Source organism: Lycorma delicatula, chromosome 8 (genome assembly GCF_047948215.1).
Source record: "Lycorma delicatula isolate Av1 chromosome 8, ASM4794821v1, whole genome shotgun sequence".
NCBI classification, from domain to species: Eukaryota; Metazoa; Arthropoda; class Insecta; order Hemiptera; family Fulgoridae; genus Lycorma; species Lycorma delicatula.
The window spans coordinates 86,377,096-86,397,738 of NC_134462.1; the positions used below are offsets into that span (position 1 = coordinate 86,377,096).

The 20,643-nt window shown below is 30.3% G+C and overlaps 1 protein-coding gene across 4 annotated transcripts in view; it reads left to right on the top strand.

Annotated features, from left to right (window-relative positions):
• The window catches only part of LOC142328761 (uncharacterized), a 37,451-nt gene extending 19,703 nt beyond the window's left edge, over nt 1-17,748 (top strand). The window contains exons 7-10 of one of the 4 annotated variants that reach the window (XR_012757355.1): nt 544-709; nt 4,634-4,711; nt 9,857-10,029; nt 13,489-13,625. Coding sequence is in view for 2 of the 4 variants with exons in the window: in XM_075372782.1 (XP_075228897.1) it covers nt 544-709; nt 4,634-4,711; nt 13,489-13,794 (550 nt within the window). In the remaining 2 variants the exon portion in view is untranslated. Of the gene's footprint in view, nt 1-543; nt 710-4,633; nt 4,712-9,856; nt 10,030-13,488 lie in introns of all 4 variants that reach the window. The other 3 variants (XR_012757356.1, XM_075372782.1, XM_075372783.1) reach the window with 3 other exon arrangements.
• Nucleotides 17,749-20,643: the final 2,895 nt, after the last annotated feature.

Here is a 20,643-nt window from a genome sequence, read left to right on the forward strand (position 1 = left end):
TAAGATAAATGCATATATCATTAAAAACTTCTAAGTCACACTCAAGTTATACTGCTTGTTTATTATTTAATTATATTTATTTTTTAATGCAATAAAATTGTTCATTTTACCTCGTTTTGTTGTTAATATGACTTTTCCGTCACTGCAACTTTGAATGCTTATAACTTTATAATGAAAGCATTAACAAAAACGGGTTTTACCGTTGTTTTTCTTATAAAATTTTAAATCAAAGTCATGGGTCATATCCACCAAGGAAAAAAAGGAAGTAGTGGAAGGAATCAGTTGATCTACAGAGAGAGGGACTTCTGTTGCAAGTGTGGTGATTTAGTTTTTCATTACATAAACAGACTTTGTAAATTATATAATTTTTGTAAGAAAGATTTACATTAATATAAACAATTTTTGTGATAAACATCTAACAAATCATCTGTATTTTCTGTGTACCTTGTTTTCAATATGGATATTTATATATTGTCTTTGTTAAAATAACTTACTTTTTGCTTGGTTTATATTTAATTTTGTATTGTTGATTTTTCGTTACAGTGAAATTGAACAATTTATTAGTATCATTCAACATCTCGGGAAGTATGAATTTGAAAAAGAAGTTTCACCTCAAACAACTCATGTAATTGTTAATAGAGGGAATTTTAGAACTATAAATTTACTAAAAGGCATAGCTCGTGGCTGCTGGATTGTGAATTCTGAATGGGTGATTATATTTTTGTAATTTAACAAATGAATACAACTTTTACTATTACTACTGCCACAGCTTTCCTATCACTGTGCGTCTAATAAGTTTTAATGTATAAAAAAAACCTGTGAAATTTTTTTCTAAAAACGATTCATATTTTTCATATTGTTAATCATCCATTCTATATGAAGTAGTGATTACAGCACTGTAGACAACTTTCTTCTGTTATGCTTTAATAGTTATCTCTTAGTTTTGGTAATGTTTTACTGTATAAAATCAATTATCTAATCAATATATAAGTTCATTAAAAATATGAGCTATAATAAGCTTGAGCTTGTAGGGAAGATTTTTTAAGTATTGGCAATTTTTATCTTAAATTAATATTACATATTTTACTGATATTTTTGGTTATTACAAATGAGGTTAGGTAATCACACCTTAGAAGTTGAACTTAATTTAATTACCATACTCCATTTGTTATAAACCAAATTAATCTTGTTATTGCCTGTTATTATTGATATGTCTAAATTACTTAGCTTTATCAAAGCATGTCTGATTTTACCCATAAAACCTTCTAATTGTGGGAATGTCTTTTGCATGAACATGTGAATAAACTGTCAAAAGAAGAAAAAAAGAATGTGAAACTTCTAGTTCACCCTGCAAAATGTTCCAGCTGCTTCTTATGTAACATAATATGCTTTCTGTCATTAAAATGTCATAATAACCGATATGTCTATACAACCGATATACAACCGATATCCTTACCTGCCATCAAGTGATAACATCGGGGTGCTCCTCTTTTTCTGTTTAGCCTCCAAAACTACTGTAAGGTATTACATCAGAGGATGAATGAGGATGATGTGTATGAATGTAAATGAAGTGTAGTCTTGTACAGTCTCAGGTCGATTATTCCTGAGATGTGTGGTTAATTGAAACCCAACCCCAAAGAACACCGGTATCCACAATCTAGCATTCAAATCCATATAAAAGTAATTGCCTTTATTAGGATTTGAACCTTAGAACTCTCAACTTCAAAATCAGCTGATCTGTGATGACAAGTTCACCACTAGACCAACTTGATGGGTCATCAGGGTGCTCCTAGGGTGTTGTTGTTGAGGATGCAGTGGGATGCTCTTATAATTTACCCACAACCATTTGTCTGATTTTCATGATTCAAACGGAGTATATCCTAGTAGTTTGAGGGTTAATTGTTGCATGCATCAGGTACACTCAGGATCAACTGGATTGAGTTTGTGCGAGTATGAATAAAATAGTTGAGTACAGTCTTGATTGTTGTGATCATTGTACTTGGTGCTGGTGGGAGGTGCTCAGTGAGAGACCTGTGCACTGGGAGTTCACTTGGTTAAATTTTTGAAAAAAATAAAACATTTTTCATTATAAAATGAAACTGCCATTTTTCCATCTATATTTTGTCTGATGGCACAAGCCATCAGAGTTCAGAAAATGCTGTTTAATAAATTTTATATATATATAATACAATATAATAATGATTACTAATAATTATTAATTATTAACAATAATAATAAAGGTAATTATATTTTTGTTTGTTTATTATTTTGATGATTTCACAGTAAAATTACAACTGAACAAAATCAACTGGTCTATGATAAGGTAATTTAATGTTAAATGGAAATAATATGTTTAGGTTACATTGAAATAATTTTTGTTTTGATTAATTATATTAAAAGTGGACAGATTAAGCAAAATAGAGATACATTTAAAATTAAAAGATTATAGTTTTTGTATATTTTTCTAAATTTACAACAAAGTAAATTTTCAAACAAACCACACTATGATTACATGTATTTCAGCACATTTTTGAATTGTGCATATTTTGTATTTACGAATTGAAAGTATCGCAGTGTGGTAGTAGTGAGTGTAGTATAGGGGAAAATGAAAGAAGTGTTTTTGCTGGGAAAATGGTTTTCAGCTTTGAAGCAATGGTTTTTTTGTTGATATCAATGGACAACAGTGATTGTTGGGAGTGTACGAAAATTGACACTATTATCTTAATTATTAAAAATAATCTAAAGATAATTTTTATATAATTGTATTGCTTGTTTTACTAAACTGATCTAAAAACTTGTTTTTTATTTACTTTTTCATCATATACATCAGTTTCCTATTAAAGCTACTGCTGAAACTAAATGCCATTCATCTGTTGAGAAAACTATCTCAACGGCAATTAAAAATCATTGTATTTAAATTATACATATTTATGTTGCACACACCTTGTAGTGAATGATTACTATTTAAATTTAAATGAAGAAAGTAATACCTATTGATTTTCACAATAATTACATATCTTCCTTATCGGAACTGGCTGTACTCAACAAGTAGAAGCTATTACAACTCAACTAAACCGCATATCTAATTTTTCATTGTTTGTAATTATTTGTGCTTGAATTTTGGAAAATGCACGGATAGCTTACATGAGCAAATGGTTTATATTTATGAACTATCATTGATTAACATTGCATATTAAAAGAATTTTTTTTATTTGTTAAAACTAATTTTAATTATTTTGTTTTTCTTTAACAAGATGTAACAAAACTAACTGATATCACACCCACCAAAAAAACAGTTTCATTGTAAAATTGTTAGTGAATCTCCTTATCACTCCCCCAAAATAAACTACCCCACCCAAAAAAACCTTTAATTGAAAAGAGGCCCAAAAAATAATTGTGTGTCTTTATTACCAACGAATACAGCATGATATCAAAAAATGATGATTAATACAAACTCCAACAAACACTTAACAGTGTGAAAAAGTATTCCTCAAAAAACAATTGTTTGCCCCAAATCCAAAAAAAAATTGATGTGCAAAGAAAGCGAATACTATTTATTACTCTCAAACTCTCCAAAACACAATTCTTTGTGCCAAACGTAAAGAAAGTATATTTAATAAATTAAGCTGTGCAAAAACTTTAAAAAATTAGAAAAATCACTTACCACTGGGCTGTTTTTCTATGCCTTTTCTTTTTGTTCTATACGTTAGAATAACGCATATTCTAACCATTAGAATAACCCATCCATCTTCTTTGGGTGTAAGAACCCAAATACAGGTTATTCTGTTTGTTCATAAATTTTAGGTCTGTAAAATATGGATGCCAATACTTTTATTAAACAAGTGCTTCATTAGGTTTCTCTTTTGTGAAAGTATAAGATTTCTATTGCATATAAATGAAGATCATGAATTTACTGAAATAGAAAATAAAGTTTTTATAAATAAATGATACTAGGAGATCACATAGAACTGTAAGTAAATCATTTTCAATTAAAGGAGGTAAGTAACTGTGCAACAAAGGTCAAAGAGATTTATAATATTAATAAAAACGTGTTCGATTTTTTCTCATTTACTGTTGCATAAAGAAAGAAGACTCATATAAGGGTGTAAATAATATTGTCTGAAGCTAAGAAAAAATTACGTTAGTAGGCATGTCAGTTTGACTCAAGAGGGTGGGACACTTTTGAGCCTTTTGTATTAAAAAAACTTTCTAAGACAGAGAGAAGCATAACAAACAACTGGTTTAGAAAAAAAGAAAAAACAAGCAAGCTACTCAATTGTTAAGAATAGCAAATAGTATTCAATTTCTTTGTATATAAATTTTTTCAGATTCAGGGCAAACAAGTGTTTTTTGAGGGATACCTTCACATTGTACGTGTTTGTCAGGGGTTTGTATTATAACCATTTTTTTATATCATTCTGTTTTTTTGTTGGTATTCAGGACAAACAATTGTTTTTTGGACCTCTTTTCAACTAATTTTTTTTGAGGGGGTGGTAAGGATAGTCACCAACACTTTTACAATAGATTTGTTTTTTTGGTGGTTCTGATATATATTACAGGTCACATCTCATTATTATAAGTGGGTGATGTTGATTGGACGTATGTTAAAAATAAATAGCTTTTATTGTTGCAGATTCATTCATCGTATGAAGCTAATAAATGGGTTCATGAGGGAAAATTTGAAGTTACAAGTTTTTCACCTGCAGTAGAAGTGAGTTAAACTGATCATGTTCTTCTTTTTAAGATTTTTATCTATCTCTATCTATCTTTATATATATATATATATATATGTATGTATGTGTGTAGAGTTAATAAAAACCACCTCTGAACATATAAAGCAGCAAGCTTAATAAACTTACCACTTTATATAAAAGTTTTTCAAATACGAATTCATCATATCAGTTATAAAATACTATGTCAGGTAATGCATTACTGTCATTACATGTAAAATCTGATAGTTGTATGTTGACCAAATGGTTCAAATAGTGGTTTACTATTAGTAACAGTTTAGCTATTAAAGTAGGTGTACCAATTTAAAATTTTATAACTGATGATGAATCCATGAATTCAATATCAGAAAACGTATATAAAATTGAGTTTAACTTTAAGCTTGCTATTTGTATCAGTTTTCACTAATAGATTTTATTAACTATTATTTACAGACATTAGATAGGACCTTCAACAAAATTATACTTGTGTCAGAAAACAAAGTTTTATATACATACTATAATTCAAGGGAAAACTAATAAAGTTTATATCAAAATTAAATTTAACTTGTTAATATGTAAGATTATACAAAATTATTGCAAGCTTAGATGTAGGAATAATAACAGAAATTATCACTTTATTAACAAATAAGATGCCGAAAAATACAGCATAAGATTGGAAATTAGGGATGTACAAAAAAAGAATTAATTTGGAAATATATAATTTGCATTTAAACACCTCTGATTTATGAATATCATTTGATACAACCAGAAGTAGATTATATGAGGGCTGTTTTTTTTCAACTTCTGATGGGCTATAAAAAAAAGATATATTGACATAACAAAATGATTTTATTACTAAAAGTTGAGTGATATGTAACTTATTTTTTTACATAATCACCAAAACAGTTGAGGCATTTGTTGTATCATGACACCAGTTTTCTGATGCCCTCTTCAAAGAAGTTTGGGTACGTCTTGACAGCCTCCTGAAGTTTTTCATTGGTGGCGAAGTGTCGTTTGCCCAACCATGTCTTCAATTCTCAAAAGAGGTGAAAATCTTGCTTGGTGCTAGGTCTGGACTGTATGTTGGATGGTTGAAAACTTTTCACTTGAATTGTTTGAGAAGATCTTGTGTCAAGTTGGGGCACAGTGCAGTCTTGCATTGTCGTGGATCAAAATCACGTGCTGGACAAGAGTATACCTCTTTTTTTGTTCTGGATCGCTGTGCGGAGGCGTTGTAAAGATTCACAATAAACTTCCTTTGTTATTGTTGCTCTCTGCATAAAGTCTATCAACAAGATACCTTTATGGTCCCAAAAAACTAACCATTGTATTCCTGTTGCTCAGTGTCTGTTTGAACATTTTTGGCTTGCTTAGAGAAGTGTGCATCCACTGCTTAGACTGTTTGGTTTCTGGATTGTTATACTGATCCAAGTCTTATCGCCAATAACATTAGACTTTAAAAACTCTTCCTCCTTATTGTCATAATGTGTGAGATACATAAGGCTGATGCCATTTGCTGCATTTTGTGATCGTCACTTAACATTTTTGGGACCCAAGTGCATACAGTTTCTGGTGTCCTAGGTCTTTAGTCACAATTGTGTATAGAGAAGACCTTAAAATTTCTGGGATTTCTGCAGAAAGTCCACTTACTGTAAAGCTCTGTTTATCGTGGACAAAGTCATTAACATGCTCAACCAGGCGTACAGTAGTGACTGACCTGCAACCTTGGCCACCTTCATCATGGACATCCTTTTGCCCTTGTCTAAATTTCTTACACCATTCCCATACACTACCATCATTCATAAGGTTTTCACCATACACTAGGTACATTCTGCATAATCCACCACTGCCTGTCTTTCTGGTACTTTTTATTGTACCAGTTTTTCCAATCCTTTTTTCAATTTTCTGGAGGCTGTTGGCCTTCGATTGTTTGTTCAGGTGGAAGAGTGTTTCTGTTGCATAAGTGACTTTTGGTTATAACTGTGTTATGTCTTTTTTTTTTACATTTATTGATAGACATTTTTTGTTGTACCAAGTTAGTTTTTGAGCTTTGGCTAGTTTGTTTCTTCTTATCTGGATCAAGGTATTTTTGTTTAGGTTGTTCGTTATTATTTCTCTGAGGTATTTAAATTGGATTACTATTCTGATTTTATTACCGTTTATGTTTACTATTTTTAATCGTGTTGGTGTTTGTGGCTTATTTTTGCTTTTTCAAGCTTTTTTTTTAAGGTCAATGTTATTTACAATGTTTTGAAGTTCTAATATCTGATTTTGTTGGCCTAGCATTTTTTATTTTTGGGGAGCATTTTTTGAGTCATTCCCTTATTACCATTTCTACAGCGGTAGTTATATAATTATAGCAGTGGGAGCCCAATGCTTTGGCGCAGTCCTGTTTTGATCTCAAATGGTTTCGAGAGTTCACCTCTGAATTTTACCTTTGATTTAGTATTTGTGAGGGTCAGTTTTATCATGTTTATTAATTTGGTATGTAGTTTAAGATGTCTTGGAATTTTTAGTAGGGATTCTCTGTGGATGCAGTCATAAGTTTTCTTGAAATCTACAAATGTTATCACCATGTCTCTGTTTTTTTCCTGTTGTAAACTGTTATTAGCTTGAGACTCATGATCTGGTCTAGACAGCTCTCCAGGGTCTGAAACCTCCCTGATATTCTCCTAGTTCTTTCTTGAGTTGTAATTAACAAACAAAGATCTTAAGAATACCCCATTTACAAAGTAGAGAAAGCTATTTTGAAGATCTGTACTGAACCAAAAATTCCCTTTCCTGTGGCTCGACAGGAATATAGAAAATCCCTCAGCATGAGGAATCCTGTACAACCTGGATTAAGTTTTGTTCAGGCGCTCTCATCAAACTATACAAAAAGAGAAAGAATGCAGATCTTGCAAACAACTGACTAAATTGGTAAAAACATTATCAGACCAAGTAAAGTCCCTCATGGTTGCTATTATTGCATTAAATACTGCCAAGAAGGTAACTTCTGCTAGAAAGTCTGAAAGTGGTTTACTGAAAACCACTTCAAACAATCCACCACCAGAGAAAATTCCCACTGCACCAACAATGCAGCAAACTACCAAGATCCCTTTGAAGGGATCTACTAAAACCTCGTTGCCTGGTTCAGTGCCTCCGACCTTCCAGGTTTCCAAGTTCCCACCACCATCTCGGGGACACTTCAAGGATATGGAGACAGATGAAGTACCCAAAGCAGTGAAGCATTTTTTAAAAGTTATTATTAGTAAAAAGAAAAACTAGATAGCATATGATAAGTAAACTGCCTACAGAGTTTTTATGTAACAGGAAAAAGTTTTTTTTTTGTTGCTATATTTATTCAGTGGATGTTTTCTGTCTCCATTCTTGCCGTGAAGATATGGAAATCTTAAAGGAGTAAAGGAAGTGACAAACATCCCTGCAGTCTCAATGGAGATATTGGAGCCATTCAGAATGAATATCTGCAACTTATACCTTCCTCCAAATTCTGATATCAGTAAGGATGATCTATCCAGTCTGTTTTCCCATATTTCTATGCCCTGCGTAACTACTGAGGATTTCAGTCCCAATCACCATTCTTGGAGCTCATCGTTATGTTCTTCCAGAGGCAATAAAGTTGATCAGCTGTTTATTGAATGATGGATCATGTACATTTATGTCATCTTCAGGTACATTTTTGTACATAGATCTCTTCTTATGTTCAGCAACCTTATTCTCCCGTCTTACTTGATGTGTTTTCTAAAACTTATTTGGAAGCGATCATAGACTAGTTATAATCTCAGACGGTATTATTAATTTGTCTCAGAGTCAGCCATGCAGTTGGGTGGTTCAGAAAGCGGACAAGATCGGGTTCAAGGATTCCTTTGGCCAATATGACAAGAGTGGTAACACGATCTACCGTCTTGCCAAGTTTACATACCAGGTTTTTGATAGAATGAATGAATTCATCCCTTTAACATCGAGAAAGCCGTGGCAGCCTGCTGTTCCTTGATGGGATGAAGAATGCAGGCATGCACCAAGAGATTGGCACAGGGCTTTACATAATTTTAATCAAAGACTGACGAATAAATTGCTCTGCACCTTCCGCAACGCAAGGCAGTTTGTCTTCGAGTGTTTTGATGTGCTAAATAAAAATCTTGGTTGAATTATGTCGAATCCTTTTCTCAGACAACACCATCATCTGTTGTATGGAGAAAAGTTTGAACCATGTGTTGATTGGTATATTCACAGCAACCAGTTGGACTGCAAAGAGGTGGAAAGACCTTGTTACCACGACAGTTGATGTGGTGAAAACATTCGGAAGATCATTCAGGGTAGTTTCACTAACATCATACTGACCTGAGTTGCTGGTAGAAAATATTCCTTTGGTGATTAGAAATTCACAAAATGAATTAATATACCTTACTCTTATAATGAGCTAAGATGCCTTGAATAATTCACGGTACATTTCCCCTGGAAATGATAATATTAGGCTCAAAATGTTATCACACCACCCAGATACTGCACTATGACATCTTTTGTGTATTTGTAATGGGATATTCTCTGACCAGGTGTTTTCAGATTCTTGTTCAGAGGCACTGGTGATCCCCATACTGAAACCTGGTAAAGTTAAATCATGCTCCACAAGTTATCCTCCTATCTCCTTGAACAGTACCTGGTGCAAGGTGATGGAACGAATGGTAAACCATTGTCTAATGTGGTACCATGAGAGAAATGCTGTAATCACTCCAGAATAATGTGGTTTCCGTCAGGGCAGATTGTTTATTAATCATGTAGCTGTTCTGGAAGCTGCAATTCAAAATGCATTTTTACTTTGCCAACACCTGGTTACTGTATTTTTTGACTCGTAAAAAAGGCATACAACACGGCATGGAGTAGATGTATCCTAAATACACTTAATGATTGTGGTATACAAGTTAACCTCCTCACATTTATCACGGGTTTTCTCAGTAGTCGGTCCTTCTGAGGTCAAGCAGAACGACTGTGTCTGAAAGTTTCTCACTGGAAAACGGAATACCCCAGTGAAGTGTCCTTAGTGTTACTTTGTTTGCCGTAGCCATTTTAAATAGTATAACAAACTATTTGCGAAAACCTGTTTTGTGTTCTTTATTTGTAGATTATTTTTCTGTTTATGTTGCATGTAGAATGTTAGCTATCGGTGAGAGGCTGCTTCAAAACACAATATTAACCCGTTTAGAGTCGTGGTGTAAATACTGGATTCACATTTTCCCTGGAAAAAACGAAGTGCATTTGCTTGACCCTCAACTATATTTACATGGTGAACCAGTTGAGACATGCAAGCAGGTTAGATTTCTAGGTATGTGTTTTGATCAATGACTAACACATTTGAAGGAACTGAAGGTAAAATGTTAGACGTGTTGAGAGTTCTGTCTTAATACCTGTTGGGGAGCCAATTGTATATGCATGTTGTGCTTCTACCGAGCTCTGGTCCGTTCCTGTTCAGACTATGGCTGCATAGCTTATTTGTCAGCGCAGGCCACCACTCTAAAGATGCTCAATGCAGTCCATCATTCATTTATCTACCTAGCCACAGGTGGTAAGTCTGTTGGTGGACAGTGATGAGCCATCTTTTTGGAATAGGTGGAAGCAATTAATATGCTCCTGTGTGGCTTGGATTAAAGTGCAACCAACTTGTCTAACCTTTGATGCAGTATTCTCCAACCAGCATGTTAATTGATACCAGGAAAAGCTGAGATCTACTGCTCAGCTAGATATCAGAGCTCAGTGCCTTTTCTCAGCTCTAAATATACAATTACTTCCAGTCCTTACTGTTGCTCCATGTTATCCCCCTTGGCGGCCTTCTCTCATTAACTACTGTTTTGATCTTTGACAGTATAATGAAAAGAACACAATTTCAGTTATTTTGCAAAACAAATTTTATAATATAAATAGCATGAATCCTGATGTTACAGTTTATATGGATGGCCCTAAAAACATTAATTCTGTTGGCCGTGCTTTTGGTATAGGCAACAGAACATCATACATGTTCGGCCTCTACAGTATTTCCAGTGTTTTTGTTGTGGAGCTTTTTCTGTTAATAAGGCCTTAAGTATAATTACCCCAACATTTCAATATTTATTTGTTTGCTCAGATTCCATGACTGCTTTACAGGAGATTAGTGATGACAGCAGGATGTACTCCAAATATCTTGTTGTTTGTGAGATTCAGTGTTTTATTTCGCAAATGGCTAGATGTAATACAACAAGCTTCTGCTGGATCCCCAGTCATATAGAAATTTCATGCAATGAGCCTGCAGATATTGCGATAAAAGAAGCTTGTTTTCAGTACACTTTTACCAATTGATCTTGTACTTCTAATGATCTTGTATGTTTCTTGAAGAGGGTAGTTCATGATGAGTGGCAAAGTGAATGAGATGCCACTACTATTAACAATGAACTTCATCCAGTTAAGCACTCTTATGTCACTGTGGAGCTCCTGATGCAAAAATAACCATCAAGAGGAGGTTATTTTTTGCCATTTACAAATAGAGCACTCTAGTCTCACTCATGGATATCTGATGATGCAAATAGATTTTTTTCATAACTTTGTGCTCTCTGTGGCTGCCATCTAACAACATCCACATCCTGGTGGATGTGCACCACATCCTGGTGGATTGTAACTGTTATGCAGCATTATTTTGCAAGTTTAACCCAGGAGCTAACATGCGAACTATTATAGGGTGATAATGAAATGTTGTTATCCTGTTTTACAGTTTTTTAGGGCCATCCATTTATATTCCAGTATTTGAATTACTGAAGTGATTTCAGCTGTTCATGCCAATTGCCGTAAAGCAGATGGTTATTTTATTACTTTAATTTTGATATATCTTTGTTTAGATACAAATATACCATGTCCGGGCGATGATAATGCGAAAGTGTTTTTCACACAGAAAAACCAAAACAAAAAAAACTAAAAGTATAAACTGAACATGCATTCAAATCTTTACTTCACTAAAATGAAAAAAAAATACTGTTTCACTTGACTAAATAAATAAAGGAAAAGGATGAATTTTTGACAAAGTAGATAACTGTAGGTAATGATCTAGAGTTTCTCACAGGATGGCAGACTGAACAGGCAATTGTGGTATTAATAGTGCATGTGACTCATAATTTTTGACTGATTTTAAATCAAAAGAAATTGCCTGTGCATTGGTTGTTTAATCAGCCTGTATGACTTTGCTATGTCATCATGTGTAATAAAATACAGATACAGACAGACAGGTCTTAATTTGGAAATCCTCACATATCACACATACTGATAAATTTCTCATAAATTTGTTAAATTATATGAAATTTTTGATAAATTTCATATTTTTTTAAAGACTTTTTAAATTTTTGTAAATTGTATTAAAATGAGTGGTCTATAATAAATAGTTTATCAAATATATATATACCTATTTCTCATGATATGCACCATTTATTTCATAAGAAAGTTATTCAGTAGTTATTAATAAATGCAAGGTGAACTATTTATGTTGCACCACTCATTTTAATACTATTTAAATTTTAATTGTTTTATATCTAATAATGCTTCTTGATACTATAATTTTCAATCTGATACTATATTTTACAACTGATGATGAATTTGTGGATTCGAAAAGCTTGTATAAATTGTAAGATTCTACATTAGTGTGTACACAGATGGCTTTTATTGCCTACTAATTATGACACATTAGACAACATGTTAGGAAATGTTTAGTATCAGAGAGAAGGTTATAATCAATAATATAGTGTCTGAATGCAATCATATATTTGATTATAATTACATATTTGGTCTTATAACTGGGTTGTCGTAGATTTAACTTCCACCGAAATAGGTGTATGAACATCAGTCTTAGTAGCTTGATTTTTGCCAGGGCATGTACACTACATGCTGAAATTTGATTTGAGAATCAGCATTTAGATTAGGAATCAGGTTCTCATGAATGAAACTTATAATATTTACCTTAATTTTTAGCCTATTGTTTTTTTTTTACCTGTAGGAAGACAGTTTTTGTGTATTATATTAATAATTGTAAATTGATATCTGTCTATGGTAGTAGTATCAAAAACCTACTGAATAAAAAGCACAGTGAAAAAACTGGATTATGATAATTAAGGCATCGTATGTTCTTATAAATAAATAAAACAGTGTACTTTCCTATAACATGGATTTCATATAAATTAAAACAGAATGACTTATTAATCTCTCAAAACCCATTCCTTAGTTCTTCATAGTTTTATGAAATGCCGTTTTATATTTACTACAGGGAATGTGTTAAATCAGTATGAACATTGAATGTTGTGGGTAGAAGGGAATAATAAAACTACAGTTTTTGTTTATAAAAATGTAAATTAAATGATCAGTAATTTGTAAACAGAAACATGATTTGAAATACTTAAACCATCTATGAGATTCCTTCCCGTAATTTTGTTGTAATGTTTTTTAAAGTTATTTGAAAGTTTTTCCCAAATTAAAACATTTAATATACAGTTGTTCTTGAATATTTTTAATCTTTTGTCAGTAAAATGATCATGAAAATTAAATATAACTTCATTCAAGTTATCATGAAATATAAAATAAAAATAGTATTTTGTGGGTGGTTGTTAATTGTTTAAAAATTCCATACATAGTTTTTATAATATAGTTGTATTATGTCATTCCATTCAGATACTTTTTTCAAGTTTGGTTTGTATGGAGTGACATTAAATTTTCATTTTTAATATTTTATTTCTACAGTGCGTTTTATGATTTTTTTGTATTTTTTTTTTTGCAGTTAAATAGACGTGATCGCTCTTCATTTGGTCCTGAATACTCATATGAATTATTAAAAGACTGTGGTCCAATATTTGTTTATTCTTCTTGTAAACCAAAAGCTGATGACTTGAAAGAACTTATTTCACTGTGTGGTGGTAGGACTGTGGGAGTAGCTAGGGCAGCTAGTATTTTAATCGGTGGAAAGCCTTCAATAATGGATAAAGCACCACGTGTTAAAGAGTTATGGTTATTCAATTGTATAACAAATAATAAAGTTTTAGATGTAAATGAATATTTAATGCACGAGTTAGAATTTAGCTCATAAAATGTTTGTACTTTGAAAGTATATTTCTAAAGGATTCTGACAAAACTGCTCTTATGATTTTTGTGTAAACACAAAATTCATCGTAATCGGTAACTTATCATTTCAGTGAATTAATATATTCTACTAAGTACATATTTAAATTATCAGTTAGTGGCTGATTATTGAGATTTAAAATTTTGGCCTGTTACAAAATATAATTTTGAGATTGGTTAGTTATTAATTTACAAGTATTTTTTGTTTGTTTTATTCTTATTATATTTTTAGAGCAAAACCTTTCCAATAGAATGTCAGATTGCTAATATATATTTTAAAACAGCTGTTCTCATAATTTTTGTTTTGTGTATTCAAGTCCAGTGTTTGTAAACAAACATCACATTTAACTAATTGTAATAGTATGAGTTACTTTTAAAGTTAAGTAAGTCTTCAAATTAAAAATCAGTGCTTTGAAAACTTAATGTTCTGGTTAAGACTGTATAAAACAGATATTTTAGTGCTCATCTAAATAATTTTTAAAGTGGTTAATTGTTAGAAAACTTCAAGTGAATATTATGATATTTTGTTCAGTTTACTTTTAAATACAACTCTTCTTAAACATTTTCTACAGCAATAGGTTGGGTGGAAATAGAGGCAATTCATCCCAGATAAAAATGTCTTATCTAAAAGTATTATATGTGCATCCATCCAATTCTACAGTCAGCTTGCATTACACTGTCTGATTTGTTATTATTTTTTATATAAATTAATAATAAAATTATTTATTTTATTTAAATGTTAAAAAAAAATTCCTTTTAACTACCCAGATTTATTTAACATAATTTTTAGGGGTGTCATAACAAGTTTAGTTAATCTGATAAAAATTGCCATATGTGTGCAGTAGTTTTCAAAAATGAATTAGGTACTACTAGTATTTTTAAACTTAACTTATTTTATAACTGAAAGGAGTGGCAAGTTGGTGTACTGGTTTTAGCTCGGTGGTTTTTAGATAAGTTGGTTTGATTCCTGATGGGTCTGGTATTTTTTTGCTTATTGTGTTTAATCATCTCATATCCTTGTTATAATAAGTGCCTCTGCTTGCAAATTTTATCATGAGAGGTGTATTGTCCTTTAACCATTATGAATAATAAGATAAGCAGTTTTTTTTTTGCATTTGTATATTTTATTTATTCGTTAATAAAAAACAAAACTGACAAAATTTCTCAAAAACGTAGCAACAAAAATACTGTCATTTGCTCCATCAGTCATTTCACAGAAGGTTTTTTCTGTATCATCAACCTTTTCTGTTGTAGGAACATGAATTGATTATTAAATAATCATGTGACCTAATGTTGTAAAACTTTCTGTTACTCTAACTGTTTCGTGTTTAAAAATATCATGTATTCGCACATTCTTGACTTTTATAAGTTTTAGCTGTCTCTTTTTTTTATCCCTGTTCCTTAGTGAAAGATGATGTAGTGTTTATCTTAATGTATTTTTGTAATTAATTTTTTATAAAGCAGCTGCCCTATTATATTCATGAAGTTCTCTCAGAATTATTATTCTTGGAATTCAAAATGTTTGACATTTGTTGTTCCAGATTTTAGTTTGTTTATATTACATTTTTTTTTTACAATGCTTTATTACTTTCATATCTAGGGTTGTTCTTTGTTTAATAATAATAAAAAACTATTATTAATCCATAAAAAAAGATACAAATATAAAAGAATGACAACAATACCAAGAGTATAACTATAGTTAATTATTGACAAACTAGTTTGTTACTGACCAATGTCCACCAACACCACATTACTATAATGCTAGCTGTAATCCAGTAGCTTTATCTAAGTAATATCCCAATAATAATAATAAGTTTTTTATTTGTTTGAATTTATGTAATTTATTTTTAATTATTTTATGAAAAGAAGGAAAGAACAGTATACTTATTAAATATGTAATATTCTTAAATCATAATGAACTCTAAAACTAATACCTAGCAATAATTAAATTGTATACTTGTACTGGCTTAAATGTCTTCAATAGATGTTTAACTTCTCCAGTCTTTTGCATTGTATAACTTCACGAAGAGATAATTTATTTTTCTTGAAGTACTTCACTTTATTTCTCAGTGAACAAACAGAAATAAAATTGTGAATTACAGTTTCCTCTTCCTTCATGTTACATAACAAACAAATTTTACTACCAGATGTAAAAAAAAATATTATTTGATTGTTTTGTCTCTGTTGTAGCCTTAAAAACCATTTTATCCATGTATTGTTTGTCCCATTAACAATGTACTCTTTCCATGAATTTAAAACTAGTGAAGCATCCATAAAATATTAATGTAGTTTAGTAGTGACTTGTTGAATTATGTTAGTATTATAAAGACTATTAACCCAGAATTATCAAGTTATGTGTCATGTGATTATAAAACTTCCCAGTTTTTCATGACAAAGAGCCATTTGATTAATTCTTTCAGAAAAAGTTTATGTATTTGTTCAGCATAGACCAAAAACAAAAAACCATCTTAATGAAAAACTATAGGACCATATCAATGTTTTACAATGTTTAGCTGGCCCACCATCATTTCTGAAAGCCACATTTATTAAGACAGATTAACATCTAAGTTCTAATTATTAATAGCAGTATTTTTAAGTTATACAATCATCTTTTAAAGTTTAAGGTGATCTGATACTAATAGTATCGCATCATCAGTGTATGCCATTCAAACTGATCTCACTATCAACATTATCATCATCCAAATCATTAAGAAATATGGCTAAAAGGAGTGGACCTAATACGCATCCTTGCTTAACACCAGAGAAAGTTTTGAAATTCTTATAAAAACCTTTATTGCTGAAAACTGATTCACAAGCATTAGTATAAAAAATTTTTTAAATAGTTATCATTTTTGAAAGACATATTTTTCTGTCAGTTTATAGAAGAATGAATGCCAATCTATTGCATCAAAAGCTGCTGAAAAGTTGATAAAAAAGCAAATACCTTTTGGCCTTTACACATATTTTACTTTATATTCTTTAAGTTGAACAGATTCTCCAGTCATTGGGGTATCTGCATCACCCATATATCCTTCTTCTTAAAATATCGTACCAGTTTTCAAATGTTTGGTGCATGCTTAGGAGATTGTAGTTTTTCTACATTTTGTTTTCTGAAATATTCTTCTGATTGACAAAACCATTTATACTGTGTGTTTGCCTGTTTAATGTACACTATAAATTATTTTGCATATGCCAAAAGGTATCGCTGCGATTTTATAAGTTTTTCTTCGTATGCATCTGGCAATCTGCCAAACAGTTGCCCATCTTATAGTCAAACCAGATAAATAGTCAAACCTAAATATAAATTTTTGAAACTAGTTTCCTCTAGCTGTAAAATTCTCAACAATAGTTGCTAAAGCTATTTATTTCGCCTTTATAATACCACATCTATAGAAACTGCAAAGTACTTTTTCCTTTTTTCTTTAATAAACAAAGATGGTTCTTGCTCTAATCTGAAGAATTTTCCGGATTTTGGTCCACAAAATTATTTTTTTGAAGAAGCGCCAAGCAATAAATCCTTTTTCTTTCGCCAGTCTCAAATAGACGACTCATCAATGTCATATTTTTATCTGACAACTTCTGATTTTTCGGCCACAGTAAATGAACAAATCTTTTTTTGTTTGAACACATAACTTAAAATCAAAAGATATTTTTTGAAAAAAGAACAGGAATGTGACCAACATGAGACACATTTACACATTTGAAATTAACTGTTTACTGAAAGGTAAATGAAAAGTATGAAGGAAGTTCACTTGAAATGAATAAAACTAAAAACTGGAGTGTGTTATTTCCAAAAACTTGTTTCATTGTTCGTTTTTTGTTAACAGAAGAGAGAACTAATAATAGAAACATAATAGTATTAACCCTTCTTCTCTTCCTTTAATGTCTGAGGTGGGTATTATAATAAAATTCATGTTTGTTTATCTGTTGTATGTATTATTGTATAACCTTTCATAGCTACAGTCATATACTACACTGGTTTGTAAAGTAATAAATATAATAAATTATTTATGTAGTAATAAACTCAATCATTATAATGATTCGAATAAGAGCCAAAATTTTAAATAGGAAATCATGACATGCTATGGGGTTTATGCGAATAAATATGATAACTTTTAATTTTGAATTCTGCCTCTTTCAGATTTGGTCCATTTATAGTAAAAAATGGATGTAGTGAAATTGATAAAAAAACCAATATATTTATATATGCAATCGTTAATGTGTTGGTTTTTAGAAGTTCAATGTTTTTGAAGATGTATAAGATGTATAGATCTATATCTATAAATTTCTGTGTAATGTTGATTCTTATCTCTTTGGAAAAACAAGAAATCCATTCTCATTGTGGTTGATGGTATACATATTATGTATCTTGTCAGCTAGCTTCTTATAATATCCCTCTCAATACAGGATATTATACTTCTTATAATATCCCACCATAGATCAGTGTTTAAAGAGGCGTGGTTTTTCAAGATGAAAACACTTAAACATTGGAAATAAGTGATATATATGAGAAGAAGACATGTACATGAATAAGAAGAATGTTTTATTCCCTACTCTAAAAATTCTTTATTATATTGCAAAAATTTCGTACAATTAACAGCTAAGACTGTTAAAAATATGTGACCTTTATGTATACATAAGATATAATTTTATTTTACTTCATGGCTGATTCTACAAACACATTTTTTTTAGAAAGAAGTAGTGGATGACCCATAGATGGATTTGGATGATGATTTTTTTTTAATCTGATGCATATATTAAATATCAGTGTTACATAACAGTACAATAACATTACTTCATTTCATCTTTACCACTACTTTCTTCTTTTCTTCTACACTACCGAGTACTCCCATTGTTCTCTGATCTCTTCAATAGAAATCTAGAGAAAAACTCATTTCAATAAAGAAATTTTATTTATTTATTTAAATATTGTTGGTGGTTATTCTTTTTTTTTAATTAGATGACAAATTTACCAATTATGGTGTGGGGATATTTATAGGTTATGAAAAATGTCAATCATAAGAAGAATTTGATTATAAAATGAAGAAAAACACATGACTGCAGAAGAAAAATATTGTTTCTACTTTAAAATGTTTTTCAAATGCCCTTTAGGAGAAAAACCTTTTCTTCTGGATGAAAAGCAAATGTGCTGACTACTGTGCTTGGAGGTCACTTTATTTAAATGCACTGCCAAATATATTGAAGTATATTATTAATTTATATATATATATAATTTAATAATATATATGTTATAATATTAATATATATATTATATTTATAAATTAATATTAATTATTAAATTAATAATTAATTTTAATATTGAAACCCCCAGATAAATCAATTAAATAGTAAGAACACTTACCTACGGGAATGCTTTTGAAGCTTCCACATCATAGGTGTGGTATGACGGTAACTCACTGTCATACCATAGTATACAAAGGAGGTTTTAATTTTAAATGTTAAAGCATGATAAGCTGGTATAGTAGATGTGTAATTTGTAATTTTAAACTGCTGATGATGAAGTGAAAGCTTAAGCATTCCAGTAGAGATGTTATTATTCCAGTAGATTGTTATTATTAATTGACTGAATTTGGTGGTTTCAATATTATAATTATTAATAATAATATAATTTATTATTGAAATATAATTTTTCATTTAAAGACAAAAGTGTAAAAACCGTTTACTACCAAGAGTACAGAATTCGATAATGCTTCTTACCTTATGCTTATTATTTTTTTCTAATAGCGCTTTCGAGGTTTTCCCTCATCATCAGTTAAACTTTTTCTTCCGAATCACACATTAAATTCAAATTATCCTGTTTTCCTATATCTTCAATATTATACTTTTTGTTAAAATTATTGTTATATAGATTATTATTATTATGAAACTCTTTTTCTATTATTATCATTTTTTATTTTAATCAAATTACCTATTTTCTTTTTATGAGAGGATTTTAACTCTTATTTATATATATTAATATTAACCCTAATTATATCCATTATATAATTAAACATGACATTACCTAGAATTTTTAATAAATAAAGTTGTGTATTGTACAATTTAATATTTATATTGTTTCTTTTATAATATCCCAGTTTCGTTTGTTTTATTCTATATCTCTCTGTGACATTTTTGTTTTTTTTTAAGGTTTTATATTGGGATTTTTTTATATTTATTTTAGCATAGTAGGTATTATATTTATTTTTAAACATGTTTTATTGAAATTTATTAAATGTATAACATTTTGTAACCTAATGTGCATTTTGTAAAAATAATAGGACATTTTTGCCTGGTCGGCATTTATAATTAACTTAGCAAAAACAATACTTTTGTTATTGTATTTGCCTATATTCCCCTCTGTACTAATATCTCAAAAAGAAAAGTATAAAAACTGTTTACCATCAAGAGTACAGAATTTAATAATGCTTCTTACCTTAAGCTTACTATTTTTTTCTAATAGCAATTTTGAGGTTTCTCCTCATCAGTTAAACTTTTTCTTCCAAATCACTCATGAAATTCAAACTATTAAATTTATAACATTAAAAATATGTAGTCATAAATATTAAAAAATAAATTTTTTTTTGTGTGGCTAGCCATACATACAGTACTACTGTACTTGAATTCAGTACTGTATGTATGGCTAACCACATAATAAAAAAATATTTTATTTTATATTTTTTTATATTTATAACTACATATTTTTATACGTTATAATTTTAATGGTTTGAATTTCATGTGTGATCTGGAAGAAAAATTATAACTGATGATGAAGGAAAATGCTACTAGAAAAAAATAATAAGCATAAGGTAAGAAGCTT